A 27,065-nucleotide genomic window follows, 5' to 3' on the forward strand; every position below is an offset into this window, starting at 1 on the left:
TTGCCTGGTGGCTCAGCTGTAAAGAATCCACCTTCAATGCAGGAGACTTGCAGGAGATGCGGGGTCCATCCCTGGGTTGGGAAGATCCCCTGGAGAAGGAAATGGCAACCTACTCCAGTACTCTTGCCTGGAGAATCCCATGGACAAAGGAGCCTGGTGGGCCATAGTCCATGGGGTCTCAAAGGAGTCAGACATGACAGAGCGACTCAACAACAGTAGCAACAAGGGCTGAGATGCCACTGAAGGGAACCAAGCAGGAAGCTGCTCTGGGAGACACAGAGAGATAAACCCCAAAATATGCCCCATCTTCAACAAGTGGTTATTCATCCCTCGCTCTTGCCAACACAAAGAGATGTCTCATTACACATTTGGGTTTTTAAACAACCTCCATGCTCTGATTTGGTGCACTGACTAATTTAAGACTTGATACTGAGAACCCAAGGATAAACAAGCAGTGAATCCTGGGATATCTCAGCATGTAATCATTCTAAATGTTTCAGCTTAACTCGTTTTCTAGTGAAAGTGTTACTCACTCAGTCATGTCTGACTCTTTGCAACCCCATGAATTGTAGCCCGGCAGGCTCCTCTGTCCATGGAATTCTCGAGACAAGAATACTGAAGTGGGTTGCCATTCCCTTCTCCAGGGGATCTTCCCAATCCAGGGATTGAACCTGTGTCTCTTATGTCTTCTGCATTGGCAGGCGAGTTCTTTACCACTAGTGCCATCTGGAGAGCCCCGGGACCATTCTAAAGGTTTTGGTTTAATTGGTTTTCTATTCTGAGTCATAGCTATCCTAGGGAAAAACTCTCTCAACCAAAGCTGCAGCCATAAAATAATAAAAGTCCTTCCTCCATGAAATAATTTCCCATTATTAGCTTGACTTAGTAAACATTTTCCTCTTAAAAAAAAAAAAAAAAAAGCATTTATTGTCCATGTTCAGTGGACTTCTGTTTATGTGTACAGAGCATGTGCCAAGGCAAAGACCACCTCAGGCACACTCTGAGATTCTGTTTCAGTTTTTTCAAAAGTTCTTTCTCAGTAAATATTCAAAAGGACCAATTTGTACAAAAGTCTTTCAAAACATTTTTGATGACTATTATTTTCACTTGCAGGTCAGAGAGTTATTCAACTAAACAGTCAGCAGTATTTTTTCTTGGCTTTCTCATTGCTTCTTCCTTGCTTTGAGCAATCCTTTTATTTAATCATTAATTCCAAATTGGTCTTCATCGACATGTGGATTTTAATGAGAGCTGGGTTTTAGCCACATTACAGTAGATGCGGTGGAGGGGGAGGGTAGAGGGTAGTCGTGGCAATGGCAAAACTAAACGTACCCTAAGATGGTAATGATTCTTGATTGAGGCCAGTTGCTGAAAAAATAAATGCCTGTGATACAGAACCATAGAAATTTGGAGCTGGAGATGAGGCAAGCCTTTCATCGCTAGGCCGACAGCGCCTCCGGCGGCAGAAAGACGGCGGTGGCGGGGACGGGGACCCGCAGAAACTTGCGAATTTTTAAAAAGGCACCTGCTGTTTGAGTTCTCATCGTGCAAAAAGATCCACAGGTGCCCTATTTTAAGTGTAGACAATTGGGGGAAACCTAGATCTTTATAAAACGGCTACAACAGCCACACTTTAGCCTAACTTGGAGTTAAGTTGTCGCTTTACACAAAGTTGATTTAAGCGACTAGTGAGCAGAGGACGTGACGGAGCGGCGGGAGACAGAAAGATTCTGCTCAGGTTTGGCCGCCGCGGACCACGGGGGAGCTATCCGGAGTCCGGAAAAAGAGGGAAAGAAAATTAAAGAAGTGAGTACGAGAGTCCTTTTTTTTTTAAGTGGAGAGCGCTGTGGAAGGCGGCGGGCACACCTGTAGGCGTGGGGGTGGCTCACCTGCGCGGTGACGGCGCGTCCCCAGCGCAGTGGATCCGAGGGGGAGGCAGGGGCGGACAGGGAACCTCAGGGAGAGGTGACCGGAGTCAGAGATGGAGGTCGGGGGCTATTCATCAGGGACAGGGTGAGAGGACCCGCGCGCATCCTCCGGGGCGACACGTGTAACTGTCAAGGGAGAGACACCCTGGCAGATGAGCCCAGGGAGGGGAGGGCGCGCGAGCGGCCCCGAGGCTCTGCCCCCAGCTCCGCGCGCAGGCGGCTTCGGGGCCCCGAGCCAGGGGCTCCCTCCTCCCCCCCGGGAGCTGGCACCTGGGCGGTGGGCGGGGGGTGAGCGGCGGGGGTCCCTCCGAGCCGGGTGCCCGAATCCCGGCGCTCCGCAGCCGCGTCCCCGCGCGCCGCCATGCGCCCCTGCGTGTCCCCCCCGCTCCAGAAGGGCGCGCGGAGCCCCGGGAGGACGGGTCCCCAGTGGGCTGGCGGGCGAGCCGCCGCCTGGGCTCGGCCACTTACCTCGGGCCGCGCGCGGCGCCAGCAGAGCCCCGGCCAGGGCGAGCAGGAGGGCGCGGGCGGGGGGCGCGGGCGGCGGGCGCGCGGCCATCGTCGCCGGCCTTCGGTGCAGCGGCAGCTCTCGGGCTGGGCGGCGGGCGCTGCACCATCCCCCGCGGGCGCCGGGCAGGGGCCGGGCGTCGCGACCCGCGGGGACTTCCTGCCGCGGGGAGGCAGCTCCGAACCCCCTCGCGCAGCGCTCGGGCCGCGGAAGAGCTCGTCTAAGCTTTCATTTTTTTAAAAGAAAGTTTTCCCTTGGCGTGTGTGTGTGCGCGCGCGCGTGTGTGTGTGTGTGCGCGCGCGCGCTGTGCTGGCACGGGCCAAGCCTTGACCGTTGCAATAAATGAGCAAACTGTCCGAGTTGGCCCCGGGACGAGGAAGATCGTTAGGGCGAGGAGGCAGGCCTGTGAAATGGATCCACGGCCCGCAGTCACCGTTCTCCTGACCACGGAACAAATTATCTTCTCCCCCGCCCGCCGGCGGCGTCCCGCGGGTCCTAGAGACCGCTCGGGGTTCCCCCTCAACCCCCGCCCAGGGTCCCGCCCAGAGCCGGCGCTCGCCCACCCCCGGGGCGGCTCGGGGCAGGGCGCCTCCCGGGTCGCGCGCCCCGGCGGCGGCGGCGGCGGCGGCACAGACGTGGCTCGGTGGCGGCCGGGCGCAGGAGCGCACACACATCCCCGCCCCGGGGTGATGTGGCCGCGGGGCCCCGGGCGCCCGGCTGCCAAGAGCACACGCGGCGGCACGGTCCAGCTTTCCAGTCTGAGGCTGGAAATGATGACTCGGCTGCTCGCTCCAGGCCCGCCGGGAACCAGCGGAACGCGGGTAGCCGGTCTGAAAGGCTGTCCGCCGCTCCCCAGCCGGGCCGGTCCCGTTAAATTCCCAAACGGGGACATCTCCCGCCTGAGATTGAATTTGGACCTGAAGACACGCGACTTCTGGGCATGCTGCTTTTGAGGCGTTGCTTTAGGTTTTACCCTCATAGATTGGCTCACGTTTCTTTTCCAGAGCATGGACCAACCTCCCCCCCGCCCCAAAACCAAAAGGTGCACAGCAATGTTTCCCAAACTGTCCTGGTGTAAGAAACGACTGGGTTTGTCTGTCAAAAATACTGTTCCTGGGTGGCCTCCCACGACCTTGAAATGAGGCTCTCCAGCCAAGGGGCCAGGGAGCACTGGGTGTCTGGGAAACAGCAGTGAGATGAATGAGACTTGCTTCCAGTCTGAGTTCTTGGCAGTCTCCTTCTCTTCTGCCTCCATGGCCTCAAAGAACACAGTATCAGTGTTTATTAAAGCAGGGCTTGCCTTCTCCTAGACCATGGGACCAGCAAGAAGAGGGCTTCGCAGACTAAAGGAGCTGAGAGGGCATCAAGATGGGTGCCCACCACCTGTGGAACCACCAAGATCCCTAACCTTGACCACCTATTAGAACCCTAAGGGCTAAGGGGTTGATAACACCCCAACCCAGATTTTTCAGCATCTCCAGCCATGGATGGAGCCTGAAGTGTTAGTCGCACAGGCTTGTCTGACTCTTTGCAACCCCATGGACTGTAGCCTGCCAGACTCCTCTGTCCAGGGAATTCTCCAGGCAAAAAGCATACTGAAGTGGGTAGCCATTCCCTTCTCCAGGGGATCTTCCTCAGCCAGGGATCGAACCCAGGTCTCCCCCATTTTGGGCAGATTTATTTATTTATTTTACCATCTGACCCACCAGGGAAGCCCGGATGGAGGCTGAGAAGTTTCTGAAGCCCCAGGTGACTCCACTATGCAGCCCAGAGGGAGAACCAGGCACAAAAACCTGTCCTGTGACCTCCCGCCAATTTCTGACCAAGCGTCATTCCTAGAGGCATTTAGCCAGTATTTGAGAAAACTCCATTCCTCAATACCTCTTTTTACAGGAAAGTGGCTTTCCTCCTATTTCCCTCCCACCCCTAGGTTTCTGCCATGTTCCTAAGAACCAGGTCAACTCCTCTAAACAACGTTCAGGCCTTTTATTAAAAAAAAGAAAAAAACCCGAAAGCCAGAAGCACTGGCCCCAGGACGCCCTCCTCAGCGCCAAGGCATCTCAACACTCCGTCTGGAAGCCAGGCCTGGGTCCAAGCCCCAGTTTCAGTCCGGCCCTACTGCTCACCCCTCCGTCTGTCCTTGGTACTTTCATTCTCTCCGTTAGCAATTAGCGATGCTTCGTTGAGGACTTGGGAAACCAAACCAATGAGAAACGCCTCTTGCTTTCCAAGTCTTTTCTGTCTACTCGGACAAACTGATCAATCCTGACTATTGAATGGGGTGAGCTGGTTACTTGGCCTCTTTAATAATCATTAGGTTGTTTTGTTAACTACTGCATTATTTATTAGACACCTCATGTAATCAGAGTATTGTGCTAAAAGTGCTTCCCAGGCATTGTTTCATTTTAAGATCCTGAAGATATGGATGAGGACATCACAATGTCTAGAGGTTAAGTCGTTTTCCTGTGGCCAAAGGGCTAAGTGGTAACTCTGAGCCCACACCAGGCCTATTTGCAGGCGCAGATTTAATTCTGATCTCCAAGCTTTGGGTTTAGCATCTGTTAAGTCAAAGTAAAATACAAACCTCCCAGGTGGTGGTAGTGAGCATTCCAGGGAACTGATAGAATACCTCCCCAAGCCAGGAGATTGCTGCTGTTTTTAAGAATGCACACCCATGGCATGTGCACTGGCGGTCTTTATTGTGGAGGTCTGGGAAGGACAGTTTTAGCAAGGACCCAGGTGGTTCTGATTGCCCTTGTTCCCTAGAACTTCCAGAAACACTGCACAAGGGAGTTTTAAATTGTGTCCTTTGAGATCAGTGGGGGAGACTCACTTTCGAATGAGCCCAGCTGCTGGCCTCTTGAATCTGTCTGACTGGTTAAATTGTTTATTCATAATGGATGTAATATGTACTGTGTATTAGTCTTTATACACTTTCTCTCCGAACAATCCATTTCTTTTTCTCTTTCATATTCAGCTCTTGACTACTGAAGTCCATTTTTTTAAAACCTGGAAGTTGCAAAGCTTTCTCCAAAGGGCTAAATGTGCCCCAGGACCGTCCTTGGCTTGTTTGTGATCGAATGAAACAAAACAGCCAATGTGGGTGTGGGGGGATGGAGATAGTAAAGAAAATCCTATCCACCAGCCCTGGTTTCTCCAGTTTCTAATCCACCACCTCTGTGAAGCAAGAAGCCTGGGCTAACACTCTATCCGTACAGACTTATGACCCTCAGTAACAGCCAGCTAGGCAGAGGGGGAGCCTTAGGTCTAGCAGATGGTCGGCCTTTGGATGAGAAGCCTGCCTCCTCCTCCCGGTTAGCAGGAAATGGAAGCCGACGTGGCGCTCAATACTGGATTGTTAGGTAATGGTATGGGGTCAGAGGCCAGGGTCTGCTCATTAAAATTTCAGATAGATGGCTTGTTGTCCTTTCCTTTCCTTTCCTTTCCAGAAGAATTGACCTTTGCAGTACCGTTTCCTGTGTGCTATTTTTGCTCTACAGCCTGGGCATTCACAATGAACAGGGCATTTATTTCTCATCCAAGCTCACATTTAACTCAATCTGCTTTGAGTCCGAGCGCATGAAAAATGGAGGCAAACGCTCCTAAGGCAGGATTTTACAGGCAGACACTCCTGACTTCTACTCTAAGGGAACAGTCAGCCTGTTTCCCACTCGACTTATTGACAGAGCTTCAGAAACAGGCTCACAAAACAGCTTTCATCTCTCTAAGTACTGTCCCCACGGCTTGCTGCAAAGGTAAACAAACACAATCGCCCGTGATTAAGACTCTTGGAAATCGTTTTAATTCCATCTCATGGGGAGACTGAAGCTCATGATCTTCTCAGCCTATAATAACATGAAGTCCACTTTTGTTTTCTTAGAATCTTCACTCCAAAAGTCCATGGCTTCACCTCTAGAAACTCGCTCCCAAGGAGCCTCCTCTGTGTAGATTAACTCCCCAAAATTCTGATACCCCAACTGTTGCACAGAATCAGTACATTAGTAACCTGTCCAAACACCAGAGAAAGAATGCTCTTGGAGGAATCAGAAACTCAGAGATGCTCACCACCAGAAGGGACATGGAAGTTCATTTAGGCTGGCTCCCTTCCCCCGTCTATATTCATCCGTGTCACCCCAGCAACTGACCTTCCAACTTCTCCATACAGGCCTACTGTGGTGCCCACTGTGAGTACCCAGGTGACTGAGAGCACCTGGGAGGAAGAATACCACATGGCCAAATCACCAGCTTTCCAGACAGCCCCCTGCTGCACTGGTCCATCCACTCCCACCATCGTGCAGACAGGCTGAATGAAACGACAGCACTCAGATAACGGTGAACAGGGAATCTCAAAACCAATCGTAACTTACAACAGCAGTGACCAAATATGTGTGGCTCCTCCTTCATTCAAGAAATATAATAAAGGTTAATTTCCTTCCCTTTTCATGTAGGCTGGGATTAGAGACTCATTCTAATAAGTAAAATAGGGCCAAAGTGGCTGTATGAGGTGGGTATGACAACCCACTCCAGTCTTCTTGCCTGGAGAATCCCCATGGACAGAGGAGCCTGGTGGGCTACAGTCCACGGGTTTGCGAAGAGTCAGATAGGACTGAGCAACTAAGCACAGAGTGACTGTGTATGAGTTCTGAGACAAGTCCTGAAAGGCATGAGGGACCCGGGTCGTTCACTTGGAGGGAAAATCAGCTGCCATGTGGCGAAGACACTCAGACAACCCCACTGGGAAGAACTCAAGTGAGGAACTGAAGTCTCTGGCCATCAGCCACGTGGGTGTGCCATCTTGGGAGTGGATCTTCCAGCCCCAGTCGAGTTTTCAAATGAGGGCCGCCCAGGACAGCATCTGCCTACCAGCTCCAGCGAGACCCTGATGCAAACCCACCCAGCTGAACTGTTCCTGAATTCCTGACCCACAGACACTGCATGCAATGCATTTCTGTTGTCCTGAGCCACTAATCTGGGTGGTGATTAGTCATGCAGTTGGGCTTCCCTTGCATCTGCCTGCAATGTGGGAGACCCAGGTTCAATCTCTGGGTTGGAAAAATTCCCCTGGAGAAGGGAGTGGCTACCCACTCCAGGATTCTTACCTGGGGAATTCCATGGACAGAGAAGCCTGGCAGGCTATAGTCCATGGGGTCCCAAAGAGTCAGACACAACTGAGTGACTACTAACAGATGACTAAAACATATTTAATAAAGCAAACATTCCATTTCTATATATTTTCTAGCTTCCAAGGAGTCCTGATAATTTCAATATCGATGGCACTTCCCTTGTTTTTGAGCTCTGAAGAGTTATAGACAAGGTGGCCTGAGGTCCCAGTTTGTCCAAGCATAACTGTCTCTGGCACTCCCACTTTACTCTTACAGGGGTCCCGGTTTCCTGTCAAACTGGGGGCAAAAGGGGAAGCCAGGCACATAAGCTTGGGTCTGCATCTCGACGCTCTTCCTCCTATGAGCGAGGGTTGAATAGTGTCTGTACTCACAGTGATGGGTGGTACTTAGGTCTAAGCATGGCAACGGCAGTGACAACCGGAGCAAACTCCCCGGCAGCATGGAGTTCCACAAGGTTGTCTGAATGTGTTCACCACACGGTTGGCCAGTCACACAGTGACCTGAGCTAAACTGCCACGGTCAGAAGTGGTAAGTCATGTTGTTGCCGGGTGCCAGAGAACTTGCCGGCATTTGCTGCTGACTGTCTCGTGAACACATCAATGAGAAGCTGTGCTTAAAGGTCGTGGATGAAGAGACCTGCGAGAGAAAAGCAAAGCTGCTCCCACCATGGAGGCTGGCCACTCACTTATGTGAAAAGATGCCTAGGTTCCCAGAAGCCAGAAGAGCTGGGATGCTTGGGGGTGGCGGGGGGCGAGACAATGACTTTGGAGACTAGCCAGGGTCTCCACACCTCCACACCCCAGCAGGTTTCTTCCCTGCAGCCTCTTGGTGCAGTAACCCCATGGGAGCCCATTCCGAGACGCACATACATGTATGATCTCTCCTGTGGCAAATTAGGCCATTTGCCTCTCATCCTGTGCTCTTGAAATGGGGAAATAAATGGACAGCGGCCCCTCTTCATATATATGAATGCAGTTCCCATTTTGTCTTTACTGTTTCAGGCAAATCAAGCCCAATTTCTTTAACTTGCCTCTTGGGTCCTATTCTTCCTCTCTTTAATCATGTTTTTTTTTTTTGCTCTCTTTTGGATCTTCTCCAGTTTCTTGATTCCTCTGAAACTGTGGAGGCCAAATGTGGCCATGGAGCTCCAAGAAGGATCTGCCTGGGCCTGAGGGAAGCAGAGGAAGTGTCTGTTGTATCTGGTTTATTGGGTGGGGAGGGCGCAGCGTGTCTTTCTGCAGTTGAGACTTTTAACTTCTCTTCGGAGGCCAGGACTCAATTCCCTTTGAGGGTGAAGGAGCAATTCTGGGGGGCTCTGGGGAGGCCAGTTCCTCCGACATGGGTGTGTTTGGCTCTCCACTCATCCATCTGTCCATCTGTCCGCGCCAGGGCCCTGCTTCTTCACCACAGCTATGTCAGTCTGCTTTCTGGACCTCAGATTTCCATGCTTTTTTTTTTTATTAATTGATTTTTATTGGTTATTTCTATTGGTTTATTTTTTATTAGTTACTTTACAGTGTTGAAACTAACACAATGTTGTAAAGGAATGATACTTCCCATGCTTCTTTGATGGACACTTTCAGGCAGGGCTCTTGTCTTCCATGAACTCCTTGACAGACTCATGCAGAAAAGCCACCCCTGTTTCCAGAGCCTGGGGTCTTGGGGTCTATTGTTCTTCCTCCTGCACTCAGCTCCAGGCTAGGATCTGATGCCATTTGCATTTTGTAGCAGTCACCAGGCATTTGATGGTTTCCATCACCACCACATCCTGACTCTAGCTCTCCCGTCACACCATCAGTGGAGAAAGCTCATCACTGCCGCCCAGGCATAAAAGTGCCAGCATTCCTGTTCCTCCAGTTTTCTTCGGTAATACTCCTGAGCAGCTTTTCAACTTTCTCTGTCCTGGAGTGTTAACTCCTCAGTCATGTCTGACTCTTTGCGACCCCCATGGCCTGTAGCCCACCAGGCTCCTCTGTCCATGGGATTCTCCAGCCAAGAATACTGGAGTGAGTTACCATGCCCTCCTCCAGGGGATCTTCCCGACCCAGGGATCGAACCCGCGTCTCCTGCGTTGCAAGCAGATTCTTTACCATCTGAGTCACCAGGGAAGCCCTTCTTTGCCCTAGGCTGAAAAATACAGTTGAGTAAATGTCCCCAGTGCTTTCCTGTCTCCTGTACTGAAGGTTAGAGGCGCAGACAACGCCCTCCATTCTCATGACACGCTCGTCCTGTGATGCAGAGAAGACCCCAAACAGGCATAGCAGACAGCATCTGCTGCGTCTCCTCTGCCCCAGGCCTCCAGGGTCTCATCAGCCCTCAGCGAATCCTGCTCATTGCTCTTATTTTGAAGGAAGGAACGGAGGCTCTGAAAGCTGACTTGTCCTCAAATGGAAACCTTGAAAGTGCTCCTGGGATTGGACACTGGGTCCTTCTGACTCCCAGGCCCCTCTGTCTCCTTCCCTCCCTGCTGGTTCCAGCCCCAGACTCAAGCCGCATCTGACCCCATCCTTTCTCTCTCCCTCAACCCCGCCCTTCTAATTAGTTAGCAAGTCCTGTCAGTTCAGCCTCAGAAATGCCTCCTATTCTGCCCCCTCCCCTGCCCCCAGGGTCCCAGGGCTAGGGAACTACGGGGTCTCTGCTCTGTGAGAGTCACAGGCTCCTGGGGCTCTTCTCCCGTCACCCTGCTTTCCAATGAAAATATCACATGATATCACTTATATGCAGAATCCTTAAAAATTGATACAGATGAACTTCTTTACAAAACAGAAACAGACTCCTTTACCGAAAGCAAACTCACGGCTACCAAAGGGGAAATGTGGGAGGGGAGGGGTAAGTTAGGAGTTGGGACTGACAAATACACACTGCTGTATTTAAAACAGATAACCAGCAAGGACCTCCTGTACAGCACAGGAAAGTCTGCTCGGTGCTCTATAATAATCTGAATGGGCAAAGAATTTGAAATCTAGATCTGTGTACATGTATAACTGAATCACTTTGCTGTGCACCTGGAACTAACATAACACTGATAATCAACTGCACTCCAACGTAAAACAAAAAATAAAATTAATACCTGGGAAGCTTCACTGACTCCTCATTGCCTTCAGTAATATATCGAGTCTCCTTCACAGCCAGTGTTCCCAGTCTCACATTTCTCCCACCCTTGATACCCAGTCCCATCCTTCAGCTATATGGGACCACTCAACGTTTGAAAAGTGTTTGACCCAGTGTGGTTTTCTGTATGCTTCTCTCAATGTCAAAATGTCCTTCTCCCGATCTCTACCCACTGATTCAATGTTCAAGGTCCAGAGAGGTGCCATTTCTTTTGTGTTGTCTTCTCTAAGTACCAGTCGATTGCTCAGTCGTGTCCGATTCTTTGTGACCCCATGGATTATAGACCGCCAGACTCCTCAGTCCATTGAATTCTCCAGGCAAGAATACTGGGGTTGGGAGCCATTCCCTTCTCCAGGAGATCTTCCCGACCCAGGGATTGAGCCCAGGTCTCCTGCACTGTAGACAGACTCTTTACCATCTAAACCACCAGGGGTTCTCTATGAACTCCAGGCGAAAGGGTGCCATCCTCATTCTTCTGGCACATTTCTGGGGACCCACAGCTGGCATTACCTGAGCTTGCCCGCCTTACTAGACAGGGAAGCACTTGGAGGCCAGCCTCCTTCACTGGCTCATCATTGTAACTGACATGCCCAAGCGTCAGCTTCCTAGGTGACACTGTAATAAAGAGTCCACCTGCCAATGCAGGCAATTCAAGAGGCACGGTTTCAATACCCAGGTCGGGAAGATCCTCCAGAGAAGGGCATGGCAACCTGCTCCAGTATTCTTGCCTGGAGAATCCCATGGACAGAGGAGCCTGGGGGGCTACAGTGCACAGGGTCTCAAAGAGTCAGACTCAACTGAGTGACTGAGTGACTGAGCACACACACATGTGCCCAAGCCCGGCCCCCAGCCCGAGAAGAGAAGGGACAGCAGCTTCTGGTTGAGTGGACAAATGAACCAGCGTGTGACCATGTTCCCTTTTGAGTCTTTACAAGTTTTCTTCCCTATGCAGCTTTCTACCACAAGCTCAAGAACAGTGATTCCCTGCAAGTGTATTTATTGCTGAGGTCCAAGAAGATAAGTAGGCAATATTTCATTTCTTTCCCAAACCGTTCTCCCAATAACCTCTATAATTATTCCAGTTAAGGCCCATTACCATTGCAAATCAAGTTAGAGCTGATTTCCACAGAGCTAGCAGTCTGCACTAGGACATGTTTTATTTTCTAAAATCTTCGATTTTTAACTAAGTCTGTTACTTCTGGTACTATTTTCAATTTAACAGAAACAAAATAAAAGTCTCTTAAAACTCCAAACAGCCTCAAACTGTGTTTTGTTCTGGTAATCAGACAATGGATAAGGATTGTGGTTACTCAGAGATATTGCCAACGATGGAAAAAACAAATAAGAGCATGAGTCAGAATAATTTAAAACCAGAAGTGTGTGTCGGTAATAACTCAGAAAGTCACATGGAAGAGGCCTTGGTCACAAAATCAAATTTGATGGTTTCTTAAAAATCATAATCTCATATATTAGAGAGCCCCTTGTACCTGGGAGAGAGCCAAGAAATCTGACAAAACCCAGTCTCAGGAAAGCAAACTCCCTCCCCATCCGGAAAATGCTGTCTCTCTTGGGGCAGGATGTAGACAGTCTCGCGTGCCATATGGAAAAATGAGCCACCGCGGTAAGGAAGCAACGTATCATTAAAGAGGAGACCGTTGGAGTAAGGTAAAAGCCATTCCTGCAGTCTAATCCTTTTAGGCCCCTTTCCAGCAGCACAGAGGGAACTGCAGCCTCACTCCGGGTGGGTGATGTGGGATGAGAGTCTGTGTCCAACTGCATTGCATCGGAATACCAGAAGCATTACCCAGAAGTGTGGTTTTGCTGTTCAAAGCCAGCCACTTCCCGACCTATCCAGAGAGGGGGAAGAAGTCTCCTGCTTATTCATTCTCAGGCAGCATGTTGTCCCTGACCCCATGGTGGGCTTCCTAATGACCATCTGGCTTAAATCTGCCACGTGGGTCCTGATGACCGGCACCCATCATCTCCAGACTAGAGAGAGGGGGGCCATCCTGGAAAAGAAAATGCTCATGGCCAGCCAGGGCACAATAGAGTAGCTGATCCCTCCCCACCAAAAACCAGAAATGGTCCTTTAGGCTTTGTCAGAGCAGGCTCCAGAGGTCTGAGCCTGCAGTCTCTCCGAAGCTGAACCCCAGTTCCTTCTTCTGCTTAGATTTATGGCAATTGACCTGTTTTACAGCTCTTTTACTGACCTACTTTTGAGTTCTATTTTGGAAAGTGACACAGAACTCTCTCAGATCCCTGCAAAGGAAGAAGAGGAAGAAATATACACATAGGCACACACGTATCCACACCCCAGAAATCAAGCCTGTGTTAATCCTCCACAAAAAAAGCATACTTTATTTTTTTTTCTCACCAATAAAACTTGTCAGAAAGCACTGGAAGACTGTCAACAGTCCTTTCAGAAGAAAAAGATATATAAGTTAATGTATTAGATGCTTATTTTCTGGTAAAATACTTGCAGAGTAACCCCCATGCCTGCTGATGGAAAGCTTTACATTAAGATGCCAGGAACTGACCTGTTAATCCAGCAGACTGGAATATAATTGCCCATCCCTGCCCCCCAGTCGCCCCTGCTTAGGGCCACTTAATCAGAGGTGGCGTGTCTCAGTTGTAACCCACGGTAAGCTGGTGGGATAAAAATTACCTATCTTTTTATAGGAGAGAATTACATTCTGGATAGCAGATGACCACACATCCATTTCCTAACTGCTAGTGACAGGTCTACCCAACAACGATGCTGTGAGAATGGCAATTATTATTTATTGAGCATTATTATGGTCTAAACACCTCACATATATTATTTATAAACTCTCATATTACCCGGTGAGGGGTATTTTGGCTTCCCATTTTACAGATGAAAAACTGAGTCTCGGTAGTATGAAATATTCCAGACCTCACAACTCCTCAGGAGCAAACCTAAGCAAGCCCCCAAGCTCAGGTCTGCCTAATTCTAGAGTCTGCACCTTCTACATCTAAACCAGATTGCCTCTTCACAAAGAAGAGTCCACCAAGATTTAAATCCTGTGATCATCCCACTGCCAGTAAACTACACTGTTTCTGACCCTCACCACCTATAAAACGGGGATGCTGTTTAACTTTGATTTGTAGGTCAATTAAAAATGGAAAGATATCAAATGCAATGTGGTATTCTGGGTCTGATTCTGGAACAGAAAAAGGACATTAGTGGAAAAATTAATAAATTTGGATAAAGTCTGGAGTTGAGTTAACAGTAATGTACCAACACTGGTTTTGCAGCTTTGACAAATGCACCACATTATTGTGGACACTGACAAGAGGAGAACCTGCTGCTGCATATGGGAGAACTCTCTGTGTGATCGTGGCAACTTTTCCATAAATTTAAAATAATCCAAAATTTCAAAGTTTATTTTTTTATGAGAGGACATCTAAACAAACAAACAAAAAAACCCCTGAAAATCAGTTTTTCTTCTTTGGTAGTTGTTTACCTGCAGATACCATATTAGACTCCGATCCTTTGGCCACCAGATGCGAAGAACTGACTCACTGGAAAAGACCCTGATGCTGGGAAAGATTGAGGGCGGGAGGAGAAGGGGACGGCAGAGGATGAGATGGTTCGACAGCATCACTGACTCGATGGACATGAGTTTGAGGAAGCTCCGGGAGTTGGTGATGGACAGGGAAGCCTGGTGTACTGCGGTCCATGGGGTCGAAAAGAGTTGGACACGACTGAGCGACTTGACTGAACTGAACTGAACTGAACCGTATTGGACAATTTCAGATGTTATTAGCTTAAGTGTTAGGAAGTGAAGTGCAGGAAGGCATTTCGTCCAGGGTCACTGTGCTGTGGGGGAGGTCAGTCCCAAGGTGCTCTCTATCCCATGTGTCCTCTTCCTAGAACTGTAGCATTTACAATTAAATGTGAAAGTTTTCCCAGCACACTGTCCATAATTCCTACAATCTTAGGGATCCTTTATGTGTTTTTTGACATTAACTGATTGCACTCTGTTTTGTGTATTTGCTACTAGATTTTTTACTTTAAAATTTTTACTGAGTTATACATGCAGTAAAGTGTGTGAATTTTAAGTGTACAGCTTCATGACTTTCATTTATGTATGCAACCCTTGTATTTCTGGCGCTTCTCCCCCTGGGGGGACTGCTCTGCTGATTTCTACCACCACAGGTAAAAACAGGATCCTAGTGGGTGGTCTTTTGCCCCTGGCTTTTCTCACTCATCATTATGTCTGTGAGAGTTACACATGGTGTGTGTGGTAATAGTTTATTCCTTTTTATCATTGCATACTATTCCATTGTATGAATAGACCTCAATTTACTTGTCCAACCTGTTTAATGGAAATCTGTGTTGTTTCCAGTTTTAACTACTGTGAATAAACCAGCAATGAACATTCTTGTAAATGTAATCTGGTAGGTATACACACACAATGATTGTGGGATAAGCACAGAAGATGGTTGTATGGATGGCAACATCAACTCAATGGACATGACTTTGAGCAAACGCTGGGAGATGGTGGACAGGGAAGCCTGTTGTCCTGCAGTCCGTGGGGTTGGAAAGATTCGGACATGACTGAGTGACTGAACAACAACGAGCAAAGGAGCGGAATTGCTGGGTTACAGGAATATGACCATATATTTACCTTTAGAAGGTAATTCGGAGAAGGCAATGGCACCCCACTCCAGTACTCTTGCCTGGAAAATCCCATGGACGGAGGAGCCTGGTAGGCTGCAGTCCATGGGGTCGCTAAGAGTTGGACACGACTGAGCAACCTCACTTTCAGTTTTCACTTTCATGCATTGGAGAAGGAAATGGCAACCCACTCCAGTGTTCTCGCCTGGAGAATCCCAGGAATGGGGGAGCCTGGTGGGCTGCCGTCTATGGGGTCGCACAGAGTTGGACACGACTGAAGCAACTTAGCAGCAGCAGCAGCAGCAGTAGGTAATTGCCAAGGCATTTCCCACAATGTTGTACCAACTGTCACTCCCACGTATAAAAGGCCCAGTTGCTTCAGATCCACAGTGACACAACTGTCACTGCTTCTACCTTTCTGATATCACCCTGTTTTGGAAACCACTTCTGAACTGACCTGTGTTCCCCTGCAGAATTAGCACGAAGGACAGGGCCGTGTCTTCCTCTTCTTGGTATTCCAGGATTTAACACAGGGCCCCGGAACAGTCATTGCTCAGTATTTGACCCAATGAAGAAGTGAATGAATGGATGACTGAATCTATTAATTAGTCAGTATTCTTAACAGCCTTAAACATACTTACCTGGTAGAATTTGGTACGCATTTTGTGTGCTGCTGTGCTGTGCTCAATCTTATCTGATTCTTTGCGACCCCCTGAACTATAGCCCACTGGGTTCCTCTGTCCATGGGATTTTCCAGGCAAGAATACTGGAGTGGGTAGATATTCCCTTCTCCAACACATAAGCAAATTATTTGGAACTTGTGAGTCTATTGCCAGTGCTGTAACACACAGGGAGAATTCGGCCCGAAAGTCTCAGAGCTCTCAGGAATTGGGCAATATTTTCTGTCTCCAAGGCCACATTTGGTTAGGCCTGGGGTCCCAAAGGAGCAGAACTCAGGTCCCAGGAGGAAGCTACCTGGGTTGGCACAGAACTTAGATAGTGTGGATCTGTTTGGAAAAGTCCACCTCTCCCCCACCCAGCCCCGTCAGCCGCCCACCATGTTGCCACGATCAGACAATCCTCACACTGTGAGCTTATCAATACTCGCCAAGACCAGCAAACTTCTCTGTGTGGAGGCTGGGTCGGATATAAATACTATGCCTGCCCCGGTCCACCTCTGAGTTCAGGGATTCCCAGCAGTGACCTCGTGGCCCGCACGCACACACCAAGAGGAGCACGATCACGGAGACGTGCTCGTAGCCTCCTGTAATAGACACGTCCACAAAAAGGCTGTCATTTGTGTCACGGAGAGTTGAGAATTCACTGCTGCGTTCAAATCACCTGGGTGCCTGTGCAGATAATTGTAACCACCGGCAATTAAACTCAAAAGCCCATCTTTAAGCCAAATATTTGGCTTTCACTGAACTTCAGCAAAGCGATTACACCAGTGGGCTGACATCTGTGGCTTTGGTTGTGAGCATTTCTACATGTAGAGAGAAGTGCAGAATGGAAGCACACTTGAAGAGAATCGGTGCTGAGACCAGCAGAGCTAGGAGGGAGAGAGACTGATGAAACAGAGGAGAAGGTAATTCCAGTCTCCCCAGTGTTTCCTTAAGTCATGCCAGCCTGGAGGGGAGAGAGGGGCTGCAATCATTACTGCATTTTACTGCATCTGTCTGGGCCTTTAGTGTATTTCCTACACTGGCTCTTGTGACCACCCAAGAGCACAAAACTCAGCCCTCCCCTTCCTGGGGGCCCCCAGGACTCTCACGTGTGTTGTTGATCAAATGCTCTTGGCCTCCGCTCCTTCCCCCCGCCCCACCCCAGCACTGCCTCCAGCCCCGTCTCCCTGAAGCTGTAAATCGCTAGGAGACACCAAAAGGCCCAGGGGACCTGTGTGGTGACACGTGATGCCACTCCGGCTGCCCTACTGCCGGTTGTCTCTTGGGAGTTTTAGAGACCCAAGCACTTGCCAGTTCAGGCTGAAAACAGCCTACTATTGTGGCATGTCCTCACACTTACCTTCCCCGCTTTCCCAAGGACAGAAAGCTTGTGTGCGTGGCCCTCATTCACCCGGATGCTGAAGATAGTTGATTTCTGCCGGGTTTTGTGTTGTAGAAGGAGAGGATGAGCAGGAGAAAGGCCAGCAAAAGTGAGGACTCACTCTGAAATCCATCAGTATGATTTAGAGCCCTGCCTTGACCCCACCCCCATAGCCATGGACTTCCCTGGTGACTCATTGGTAAAGAATCTACCTGCAATGCAGGAGACGAGGGTTCGATCCCTGGGTTGGGAAGGTCACCTGGAGGAGGGTATGGCAAACCACTCCAGTGTTCTTGCCTGGAGAATCCCAAGGACAGAGGAGCCTGGAGGGTCATGGTCCATAGGGTCGCAAAGAGTCTGACATGACGGAAGCAACTTTTAGCATGCATGCAATCACCTTTTATTTCGGAGACACTTTTATACATTTAGCTAAACAGATGGGGCTGCTCTGCAGCACTGGGAAAGCATCTCTGAAAGCCCATCCTCTCTCCTGGGTCTGATCGCTCTTTCCTTCAGAAGACGCCTTTTTGAAAACTGACTTATGACTTCCCTCTGAAAAAAAGAGCCCCCACCCCGCTGTTCCAGAAGGGACTGAGCCAACCAGATTCTCCTAGAACGCCACCGTGACATTCAAACATCACATGCCAATGAAAATGGCAGCCAGTCATGACCTTGAAGGCTTTTTTGAAAGGCGGAGATCCTTCAAGTCTTGTGATGACAACCTGCCGCAGAAGTGAAATTTACAGGCAGAAATAAGCACATTTAAGTACTACCAACTCACACGCATGTCTAGGCAGAAAGACAAGACCGCCTTCACCAGGTACAATGTGCCAGCCTCACAGGTTCTAGAGCCGAGAGCCACAGGGTATTTTCTGGTCTGCATTTTCTAACAGAAACTCGATTCTAAGCAACTGCTTCAACGGGCAGACGGTTGGGTGATTCATTTTCCTCTGAGCCACTGGAAGATAGTCGGGACTCTCTGCCAGGGCTCCCTTCCAGGCCAGGTTTGCTTGGCTTTGCCAACAGCTTCAGCCCTAGAGGGCACTTGCTTCACTCTTTCCCCAGGAGAGGATGGGAACAACTGGGCCTCTGCTCACCGGAGTTCGAAGACTTTCTCTCCCGTGATAATGAACTGATTCCTGCTCTGGTCTCCAGACCAGGGTGGATGAGTCATGCTGAATATCCCTCTCCTCCCTGGCCCAGCTCTCGCATTTTCCCAGGCAGAGGAGACAGCAGACAGCTGCCCTGCGGCCCTCTCTCTCTCTGGGGCGTGTCCACGTGTCCCACTGTTTGCAAAGTCTGGGAGTGTCAAAGGCTTCCTCCCTGCCTCTCCCCTTCACTCTCCTGCCTCCTGATCCAGCCTTAATTCCACCTGGGTACGCTGTCTGCTGCCCTTTCAAACATCAAAGAGCAGCTGCTCTGGCCCACAGAATGGTCGTCTTTGTTACTCCTGAATGACCCAAACCTTTAAAATGTCACTCCCTTGCCGATCTCATTTGGTATAGACCCATCTGATTTTAAAGTTTAAACTTGCACTTGGAAGTTGATCCCTGGGGACTGCATCTTTTTTTTTTTTTTTTTTGCCTTTCAGTTGGCTCACCCCTTGGATCTGACATCCTGACATAGATATATAGGGTTTGCTTGCAAATCCTCGAGACTCCTGCAGTTTCTAAATCTTTCTGATCCGAACTTAAGGAGGCATTCCTTAAGGACATGTGACTGCTGAGATCTTGTGTTTGGCATGGAGAATATCACTATGTTTAGTGATTTTCTTTTCAAGCAACAATTATGGTTGTGGTCATTTTAGAAATGATTTTTTTTGTAAGATTGGACGAATCATATTGGAGGATGACCAATTCCTTCATGTCCTGGCCTGGCATCCACCAGAGCTGCGACAGCAAGTCTTCTGTTCTGGTTGGGGGTGTGGGCGGGGGGGGGGGTGCGGGAGGGGGTGTTGGCTGTGGTCTGCTCAGGAGTGAGAGCTTGTGCCCCGTGTTTATCTGGGATTCCAGCAAGAAGGTTGGCAAAGCATAGCATCCAAATCTCACAGTCACTGCTGCATCAGGCTATGTTCACTCACAGCCAAACGTCCACCAAAGAAACCAAAGGGTTGCACTCAGAACTCTGGGAGACAGCGGCCCCTCCCAAGGGCAAATCAGGTCATTACAGTAGCCTTGACAAGAAGGGTGTGAGCAACCAAGGAGGGCTACATAGCCTGGAGTGAAGTGAAAATGAAACCCTGACCACGCACAGGATTTTAAAAGAAACTTTTCCCCAGGTCAATAACCACTGTTTCTGAAAATTGATCTTTTTGGAGGTGGGCCTCTCGTCCCAGGGTGCTGATGGCTCTGCTCAGGGCCAGCTTGCCCCTCCACCAGGATTACTGGTCCATGAGTCTCCACGTGTACTTTGAGCTCCAAGGTTTGGCTCTGAGGTTGATTTCATAGGGTCACGTCCAGGGGGCACAGTGCCTTCCAGGAAGCTATGTGGGGAATGATCTTGGGGTCACTGGTGGATTTAGTGGGAGAAAAGGCAGCCTCGGTGGTGGACGAGCTTTGGGAATGAGGAGAAAGGCAAGTCCTCCTTGCTAAACTCCTGGGACGGGGGGGTCCATCCATGCTCGCTTGCCCCTGGTGGAGGGGTCCCCAGGCAAGTGTGCTCTGGGGCTGGAGGGCTGTCTCTGGCCTCTCCTTTCCTGACAGGACAGGTGATCCTGGCCTGCAGGCTGAGCAGCCTCCTCATTTAGCTGGGCTCCTTTCTTGGGGGCCCCACCAGAGCCTTGTCGGAATGATCACCCAGACACGTGCCCCACTCAGCCAGACCACTGGTCCTAGGTTGTCATTTACTAGTATTTCCCAGTGGTAGTAAGTCCTTCACACACGTGATTTTAATGCATGTATAAGATTTCTTTAAAAGGACAGACTAGTTCTCACTTCTCTCTTGTTGAACCTTTGTCTTATTCACATTTTTTTCTCATAAAAAGAATATTATGATTCAATTTTTCACATAATGCCCTTTTAAGATTTGAAAGTTTCTTAGAATAGAATCCCAGAAGTAGGATTATTAGTTCAAAGGAAATGTATGTTTTAAAGCTTAGATCGTATTTATAAGCTGATTTCAAAAGAATTATATCAACTTAGTATCCCACCAGTAGTCTTTAAATTATTTTAAAAACTTGACAGGTAAACAGTTGTGAGCTATAGTTGCATCTTAGGATGCAACAATAAGTTATTTTTTTTATCTAATTACAATGATAGAAGATTTGGAAAGTACAGAAGAGAAAAGGGAGAAAATAAAAACAAGATGTGAAGGTCACTATTTAGGGGGAGAAGGTCATGATTTCTGCAACTTTCAATTAAATAGTTCAGAAAAAAGAATTACATGATTTTAAATAACGTGTAATAATACATGTATAATAACATACCTTATACACACAGTATTCATATAAGATATAAATAGTGTACATCTTAAACATGCATAGTATATCATATAAAATTATATATTATATACAAATGATGCAATGTACTTACTATACACATATATAATTTTATATAATATAAAGTTATATATTATTTTATAGAGCATCAGAATATTTGAGTGTGTGTGTGGTGTGTGTAGAGAGAGAGAGAAGAAAGAAAACATGGGGGAATGGAAACAGCTGGTGAGCCTGGGTGAAGGTGTGTGAGAATTCTTTGCACCATTCTTAACAATTTACCTGTCAATATCATATTATTTCCAAATAAAACATTAATAAACTTTGAGTAATATACTTTCAGGGTTATTTTCTTTGCATAAAAACACCATTTTCTGCCAATTTGGGGTTCATATGATTTGGCTTTTTTAGCAGCAGACTTCATAACATCCCACCTGCCATTGATATATTGCCATGGCCTTTATAGCAATTTCCATCCTGTGGAACCTTCAAGTTGTCTCCAATTTTTCACTATTAAAAATATTTCATTAAGTGTCCCTGGACAGAAATCTAGAGTCACATCTGTGGTAAGTTCCCTTACTAGGAAGAGCTGCTAACACAAATCGCCAAACACCCCTGGACAGGTTTCTGCTAATTCACTCTGCCACTCGAAATGCAGATCTGCTTTGTCAATTGCCAGGAAAAGAATCTGCTCAAAGCAGCCCAGGTAGGAAGTAGGGTCTCCTGGGTTGGGGGGTGGTCATGGGGGGTCTCATGGGCTCCAGCCACAGGAAGCCCAGCCTGACATTTCAGACCTGGGGGGCCCAGGACTACCATCCGAGCCTGATCTTCTGCAGCCACCTCTCCCAGCCCATCTGCCCCTTGGAGCCTGGCAGTCTCCTTGTAAAACTCTGTCCCTCCACTTCTGCTCGCGAGGGGCTATGACCTGAGCTCCAGGCCTTGCAGGAGAGCTTCTGTCCACCTGAGGGCAGGGGGTGGGCAGGGGCAGGTGTCTGAGATCTGGGCAGGAACAGGCAGGTGGTGGCCCACACCTCAGAGCTACACTGTCCCCGTGCCAATCTCGAAAAAGAATAAAAAAGGGAAATGTTGACAGGTTTAGGGAAGATCCCCCTGGAGAAGGGCAGGGCAACCCACTCCAGTATTCTTGCCTGAAGAAGCCCATGAACAGAGGAGCCTGGTGGGCTGCAGTCCATGGGGTCGCAAAGAATCGGACAGGACTGAGGGACTAAGTACCTCACCTCGTCAGGGTAGAGGGTTTCTGGAGAAAGAACTAGGCATGGCTTTCTGGACATCAGAGAAGCCATTTGGGGCCAAGTCATTCTGTGATCTAGGCCTGGCCACAGCGCTTGTCCTTGAATAGGTCTCAGCCGTCAGTGATCTCAAGGGAAGTCAGGGAATAGAGGCACAGAGTCCTGAGTCAAGAAACTATAGTTTAGCCATAAAATAGAGTCCTAATTCCTCCTCAAGGGATATACACAACATCTGATACACGTCTCTGATTCCGCAGGAACTAAACCCCCACCCAAAAACATTGCAAATGGTGACCACAGCCACAAAATTAAAAGATGCTTGCTCCTTGGAAGAAAAGCTATGACTAACTTAGATAGTATATTAAAAAGCAGAGACATTACCTGCCAACAAAGGTCTGTCTAGTCAAATCTGTGGTTTTTCCAGTAGTCGTGTATGGATGTGAGAGTTGGACCATAACGAAGGCTGAGTGCTAAAGAACTGTGGTGCTGGAGAAGACTCTGGACAGTCCCTTGGACAGCAAAGAGATTATACCAGTCAATCCTAAAGGAAGCCAACCCTGAATATTCATTGGAAGAACTGATGCTGAAGTTGAAGCTCCAATACTTTGGCCACCAGATATGAAGAGCAGAGTCATTGGAAAAGACTCTGATGCTGGGAAAGATTGAAGGCAGCAGGAGAAGGGAGCGACAGAGGATGAGATGGTTGGATGGCATCATCGACTCAATGGACATGAGTTTGTTCTAACTCCAGGAGATGGAGAAGGACAGGGGAGCCTGGTTTGCTGCAGCCCATGGGATTGCAAAGAGTTCGACACGACTGAGGAACTGAAGAACCACAAGCCCCCATCCAGGTGGAGGATGGAACGATGATGATGTTGACCATCTTGGCTTCAATCAACTAAAGCTTGTGGTGGTTCAGTTGCTACATTGAGTCCAGCTAAAGCTGGGAGTATCTCAACCTTGGCCCCAGTTCTAGGCTGAATTCTCCTCTGCTCAAGCCCCTTTATGAATATGCATGTTCCCTTAACTTTAAACTTCGAGAAGACACCTCTTGGGAAGCTCCCTGGTGTTCTCCTTATTTGCTGTAAGACACCCTTCCTTCTCCTGTTCTTGGTCATGTCTTTTGGCTTGACACCCAGCTAGAGGCAAACCCCATCTTCAGGTAACAGTTTTAATGGCATTTCTTAAATTACTCCTGAGGTTTAGCAACTGTGCCTGTTTGTTGGCTGTTCCCTTTCTTCTGTAAAGGGACTGTCTCCTTTCACCTCATTTCTATTGGAGCGTTTTCCCTCATTGCTCTGTATCAAGTTTTCGTAAAGGCTTTAACCCTCTGTCATGGAGCTCAAATTTTTGTCTTACTTTGCTATTTGCCTTTTTTATTTTGCTTCCAGTAACTTTTGACATTCAACAGTTTCTCACTTTGTACGATGAAATCTAAGTCTCTCTCTTTTTTAACCTATAGCTCAACATTTCTAGAAACACTTCTCTCTTCGATTTCATCCGAGGGGATTTGCCTTCCATGTGCTTCTACATTATGCATCTGTGTTTTCTTTGGCCACTTTGGTTTCCCACCCTTCATCCCCTCTGAGTCCCCACCGTGGTACCCAGCATCGTGTCCCAAGGAGGCACTCGATCAGTGAGTGATGGCTGTTGACTGATGAAGGGTAATGAAAACTCTTCATGGTCTAATGACTTTTGAACATTATTTGTGAGACTGCAAATGAGAATTCAAGAAACCATGTCCTCCACGGTCCCCTGGTGCCTCTCAGAGGACCTGACTAATTGAATTCACACCATATATGGGTGCTGCCATTCCCAGGGGAGCCTGCTCAGAGGCTGCAGGGCTGAGCCTTTCCCAGACCCTGGGAGACCTGCAAGAGGAGCAAATGAAGACAGAAGCCAACAGCCTCCTTCTTTCCCTTCTGAGATCCGGATTACGATGTGCACCTTCTAACAGTAACCACTTCTGAAAATTCACACAGAGTTGGCAACACACAACGGTGTCGGCAGAGAGCAAAGCCAGCCTGTTATTTTAGAGTGGAAATGGTCCACAAGCACAAGGCTGTGTGTAGACTGTTACCACGGGTTCTTTTACAACGTCTTTGAGCACACGCATTAAAGACAACAATAGTGTCCTCGTGGTGGGCTTTCTGATGGTTCCAGGACTTGAGATCCTGTTTTAGAAAGTGCCTGCATTAAACAAAAACACCAGGCTGTGCTTTCCTAAAGACATACTACTCCCCCAGTGCCCCGCGCTTTCTCAACTTTGGGGAGCAAGCTTTGGTTTGAAATCTTGCTGTTTTGACAGATTTATTGATTCTGTCTTGACTCCTTGCTGCAAGTTGGTGAATCCTCTTTGTCATTACAAATTAACATTTGTAGAAAGGTCTCTTTCACCAACATCAAGAAGAAGGGAGCTTGGGATTACTAAAGAAAGTATCTGGAGAAAACCAATGTGTGTATTACACAGATTACATTGTTAATAATGCATTTTTAGGTGAAGTTAATATTTTACGGGTTATTAATAATGTACGGGTTTAGGGAAATACACATTTCTATAGAAAGCACAGAATGTTATAAACTGTGAATCTCACGTTTTCTGTATTACAGTGCAGATGTGACCTATATTTGATGAAACCTTGCTACTTTTTATCAAGAATTAAGTTCCTTCACTGGTATAAGCTGGAAGTTTCAGAACCCGGGAGTCTGTTTCCACTTCTGGTCAAGATGGTGCCGATGGAAGCTCCTCCCTTCCTTACCCCAGCTGATGGAAGCTCCTCCCTCCCTTACCCCGTGTGCACGTCACTCCCAGCTCTGAGCAGCATGAATGCCAAAACGTCGGCTTGGAAGAAATCAAGCTGGGGCAGGTGAATGTCACTCATCTACGTGTACATGCAGGACGTCTCTCTCACTTCTCAGAATGTGATTTAAACTTGGCAGTTTCTGCCCAGAACTTGAAGCGGGTCTCTCTGTCCCATTACCTTTGACTCTGAAGGGAGACTTCGTGCAGTGTTCACGTTCCCAGACGGTGCAAGACACAGAAGGAAGGAGAGTGAAGAACAGCTGGTGAGGCCCAGATGTGGTGAAAAAAACTAAGCCCCAGTGACTGATGACTTTGAAGTGAGAATATCCTAACACCCATGGGTGCCCAGCTCTCTGCCAAGGCTCTCAGAAAGAGGAGCAAGACATACCCCTGTCCTTGGGGTGTTTTCAGTCTGGTTGAGACAGACATCACATTATTCCATCTTCCCTGCATCATGAGAAACCTACTTAATTCCTTTTTCTGCCACACCTGACATTTCCCTGCTGAGGATGCAAATTTCCAAGGCAAATATTTTCTAATTTTATTTTGCTGAAGCTGCGAGGCATCCTATTCCATAATTTAAGTCTGATGGAGTTCAGAACATGCTTCCCCCAAACATGGGGCCCATTGACTATTTTAAGGGGAAGCAATTAGAGAAATGACAGGTACAGCACTTCCTCCCAGAAGCAGTCAGAAAACCCTCAGGTGCTAAGTGCCCTCCCTGAACCCAGAGGAAGGAGCATCCTCACGGCGGGAGATGGGCACCGAGCAGAAGCCAGACGGACAGGTCTCATCAAGTCACCCTTACCCCACACCCTCTGCCCTACCGCGTTTTCCACAACATCAGTCTTCACCAAAGCTAATGTAAAAGTGTTCAAGGGTCATCGTTTCTTCACGTGTTCATTTCCCAGTGAAGGCTCCAATGGCACAGAAAACTGCAATAAATTTGTCTGCTTTCTCCTGTTAATCTTTGTCAGTTTAATTTTCAGGCCCAGGCAGAGACTGAGGGTAAGAGAGATGGGGGCAACAGAGGATGAGATGGTTGAATGGCATCATTGACTCAACAGACATGAGTTTGAGCAAGTTCCAGGGGATGGTGAAGGACAGGGAAGCCTGGTGTGCTGCAGTCCATAGGGCCGCAAAGAGTCAGACACGACTGAGCCACTGAACAACAACAGCCAGGGACCCAAAATGGTCAAGGAAACTCTTTTCCTCCAGTCTCTTAGGCATCAGTAACTTTACCTAAAATGTTAGTGAAATGAAATGCAGAAGTACATCTGTACCTTGGCTTCTTAGACAGGTACACACAAGCTGCGTGGCATCAGTGCATGAGCTGCAAGGTTCTGGAGGGAGGCAGGCATGGTTCAGATTTCAGCCCAATCCACCAAGAGGAAGTCACCCTGGCTGGTTACACCATCCTTCCCCACTTACTCCATTTCCTCTTGTAAAATGGAGATGATTCCATGGGTCCCATCACATTTTGGGGCTTCTTTTAATTCAGAGGCCAGCTCAGGGGAGGGTTGTAGCTGTTCAGTCACTAAGTGGTGTCAGATTCTTTGTGACCCATGGACGGCAGCACACCAGGCTCCTCTGTCCTCCACTGTCTCCCGGAGTTGGCCCATGCTCATTGAGTGGGTGAGGGGAGGGAGGGGAAACACCTGGAACAGGCGGGGTGATGCCCCAGGCCTCTGCCCTAGGGAGGACCAGATGTGATGTGGGAATCTCCCAGGGTCCACCTCACTATGCTGAGAGGGATTCTAGTATTTTTAAAAGAAACTTTTCCCGTGTATCACAGTCCCTAAACACGTGAGTTTCTTTAGCAGACGCTCAATTGATCTGTATCAGAGTTGGAAGAAACCCTGAAGGGCTGCAGACCTGCATCAGGAGAAGTTAGTCGGCCTCCTAGAAGTGGGGAGGGATTTCCAAGAGTTATTTTATCATTGTAACAGTCTATTCTTGTCTCATTTAAAACCTATTCCCCAGCCCCAACACACACAAGCACTGTTGCTCAGTTCAGTTCACTTCAGTCACTCAATCATGTCTGACTCTTTGCGACCCCATGCACTGCAACATGCCAGGCCTCCCTGTCCATCACTGACTCCCGGAGCTTGCTCAAACTTATGTCCATCAAGTTGGTGATGCCATCCAACCATCTCATCCTCTGTTGTCCCTTCCTGCTTCTGCTTTCGGTGTTTCCAATGAGTCAATTCTTCACATCAGGTGGCCA

The 27,065-nt window shown here is 48.5% G+C and overlaps 1 protein-coding gene and 1 long non-coding RNA gene across 2 annotated transcripts in view; one reads left to right on the top strand and one right to left on the bottom strand.

Annotated features, from left to right (window-relative positions):
• The window catches only part of ADAM12 (ADAM metallopeptidase domain 12), a 390,084-nt gene extending 387,303 nt beyond the window's left edge, over nucleotides 1-2,781 (bottom strand). The window contains 1 exon segment of the mRNA NM_001001156.1: nucleotides 2,397-2,781. Within this exon segment, the coding sequence (NP_001001156.1) occupies nucleotides 2,397-2,484 (88 nt within the window). The 5' untranslated portion in view covers nucleotides 2,485-2,781.
• On the top strand, nucleotides 1,258-25,805 carry LOC132343993 (uncharacterized). The gene is made up of 2 exons (XR_009493055.1): nucleotides 1,258-1,806; nucleotides 24,646-25,805. It is a non-coding gene; the product is annotated as an uncharacterized lncRNA (long non-coding RNA).
• The last annotated feature ends 1,260 nt before the right edge of the window (nucleotides 25,806-27,065 follow it).

Source organism: Bos taurus, chromosome 26 (assembly GCF_002263795.3).
Source record: "Bos taurus isolate L1 Dominette 01449 registration number 42190680 breed Hereford chromosome 26, ARS-UCD2.0, whole genome shotgun sequence".
NCBI lineage: Eukaryota > Metazoa > Chordata > Mammalia > Artiodactyla > Bovidae > Bos > Bos taurus.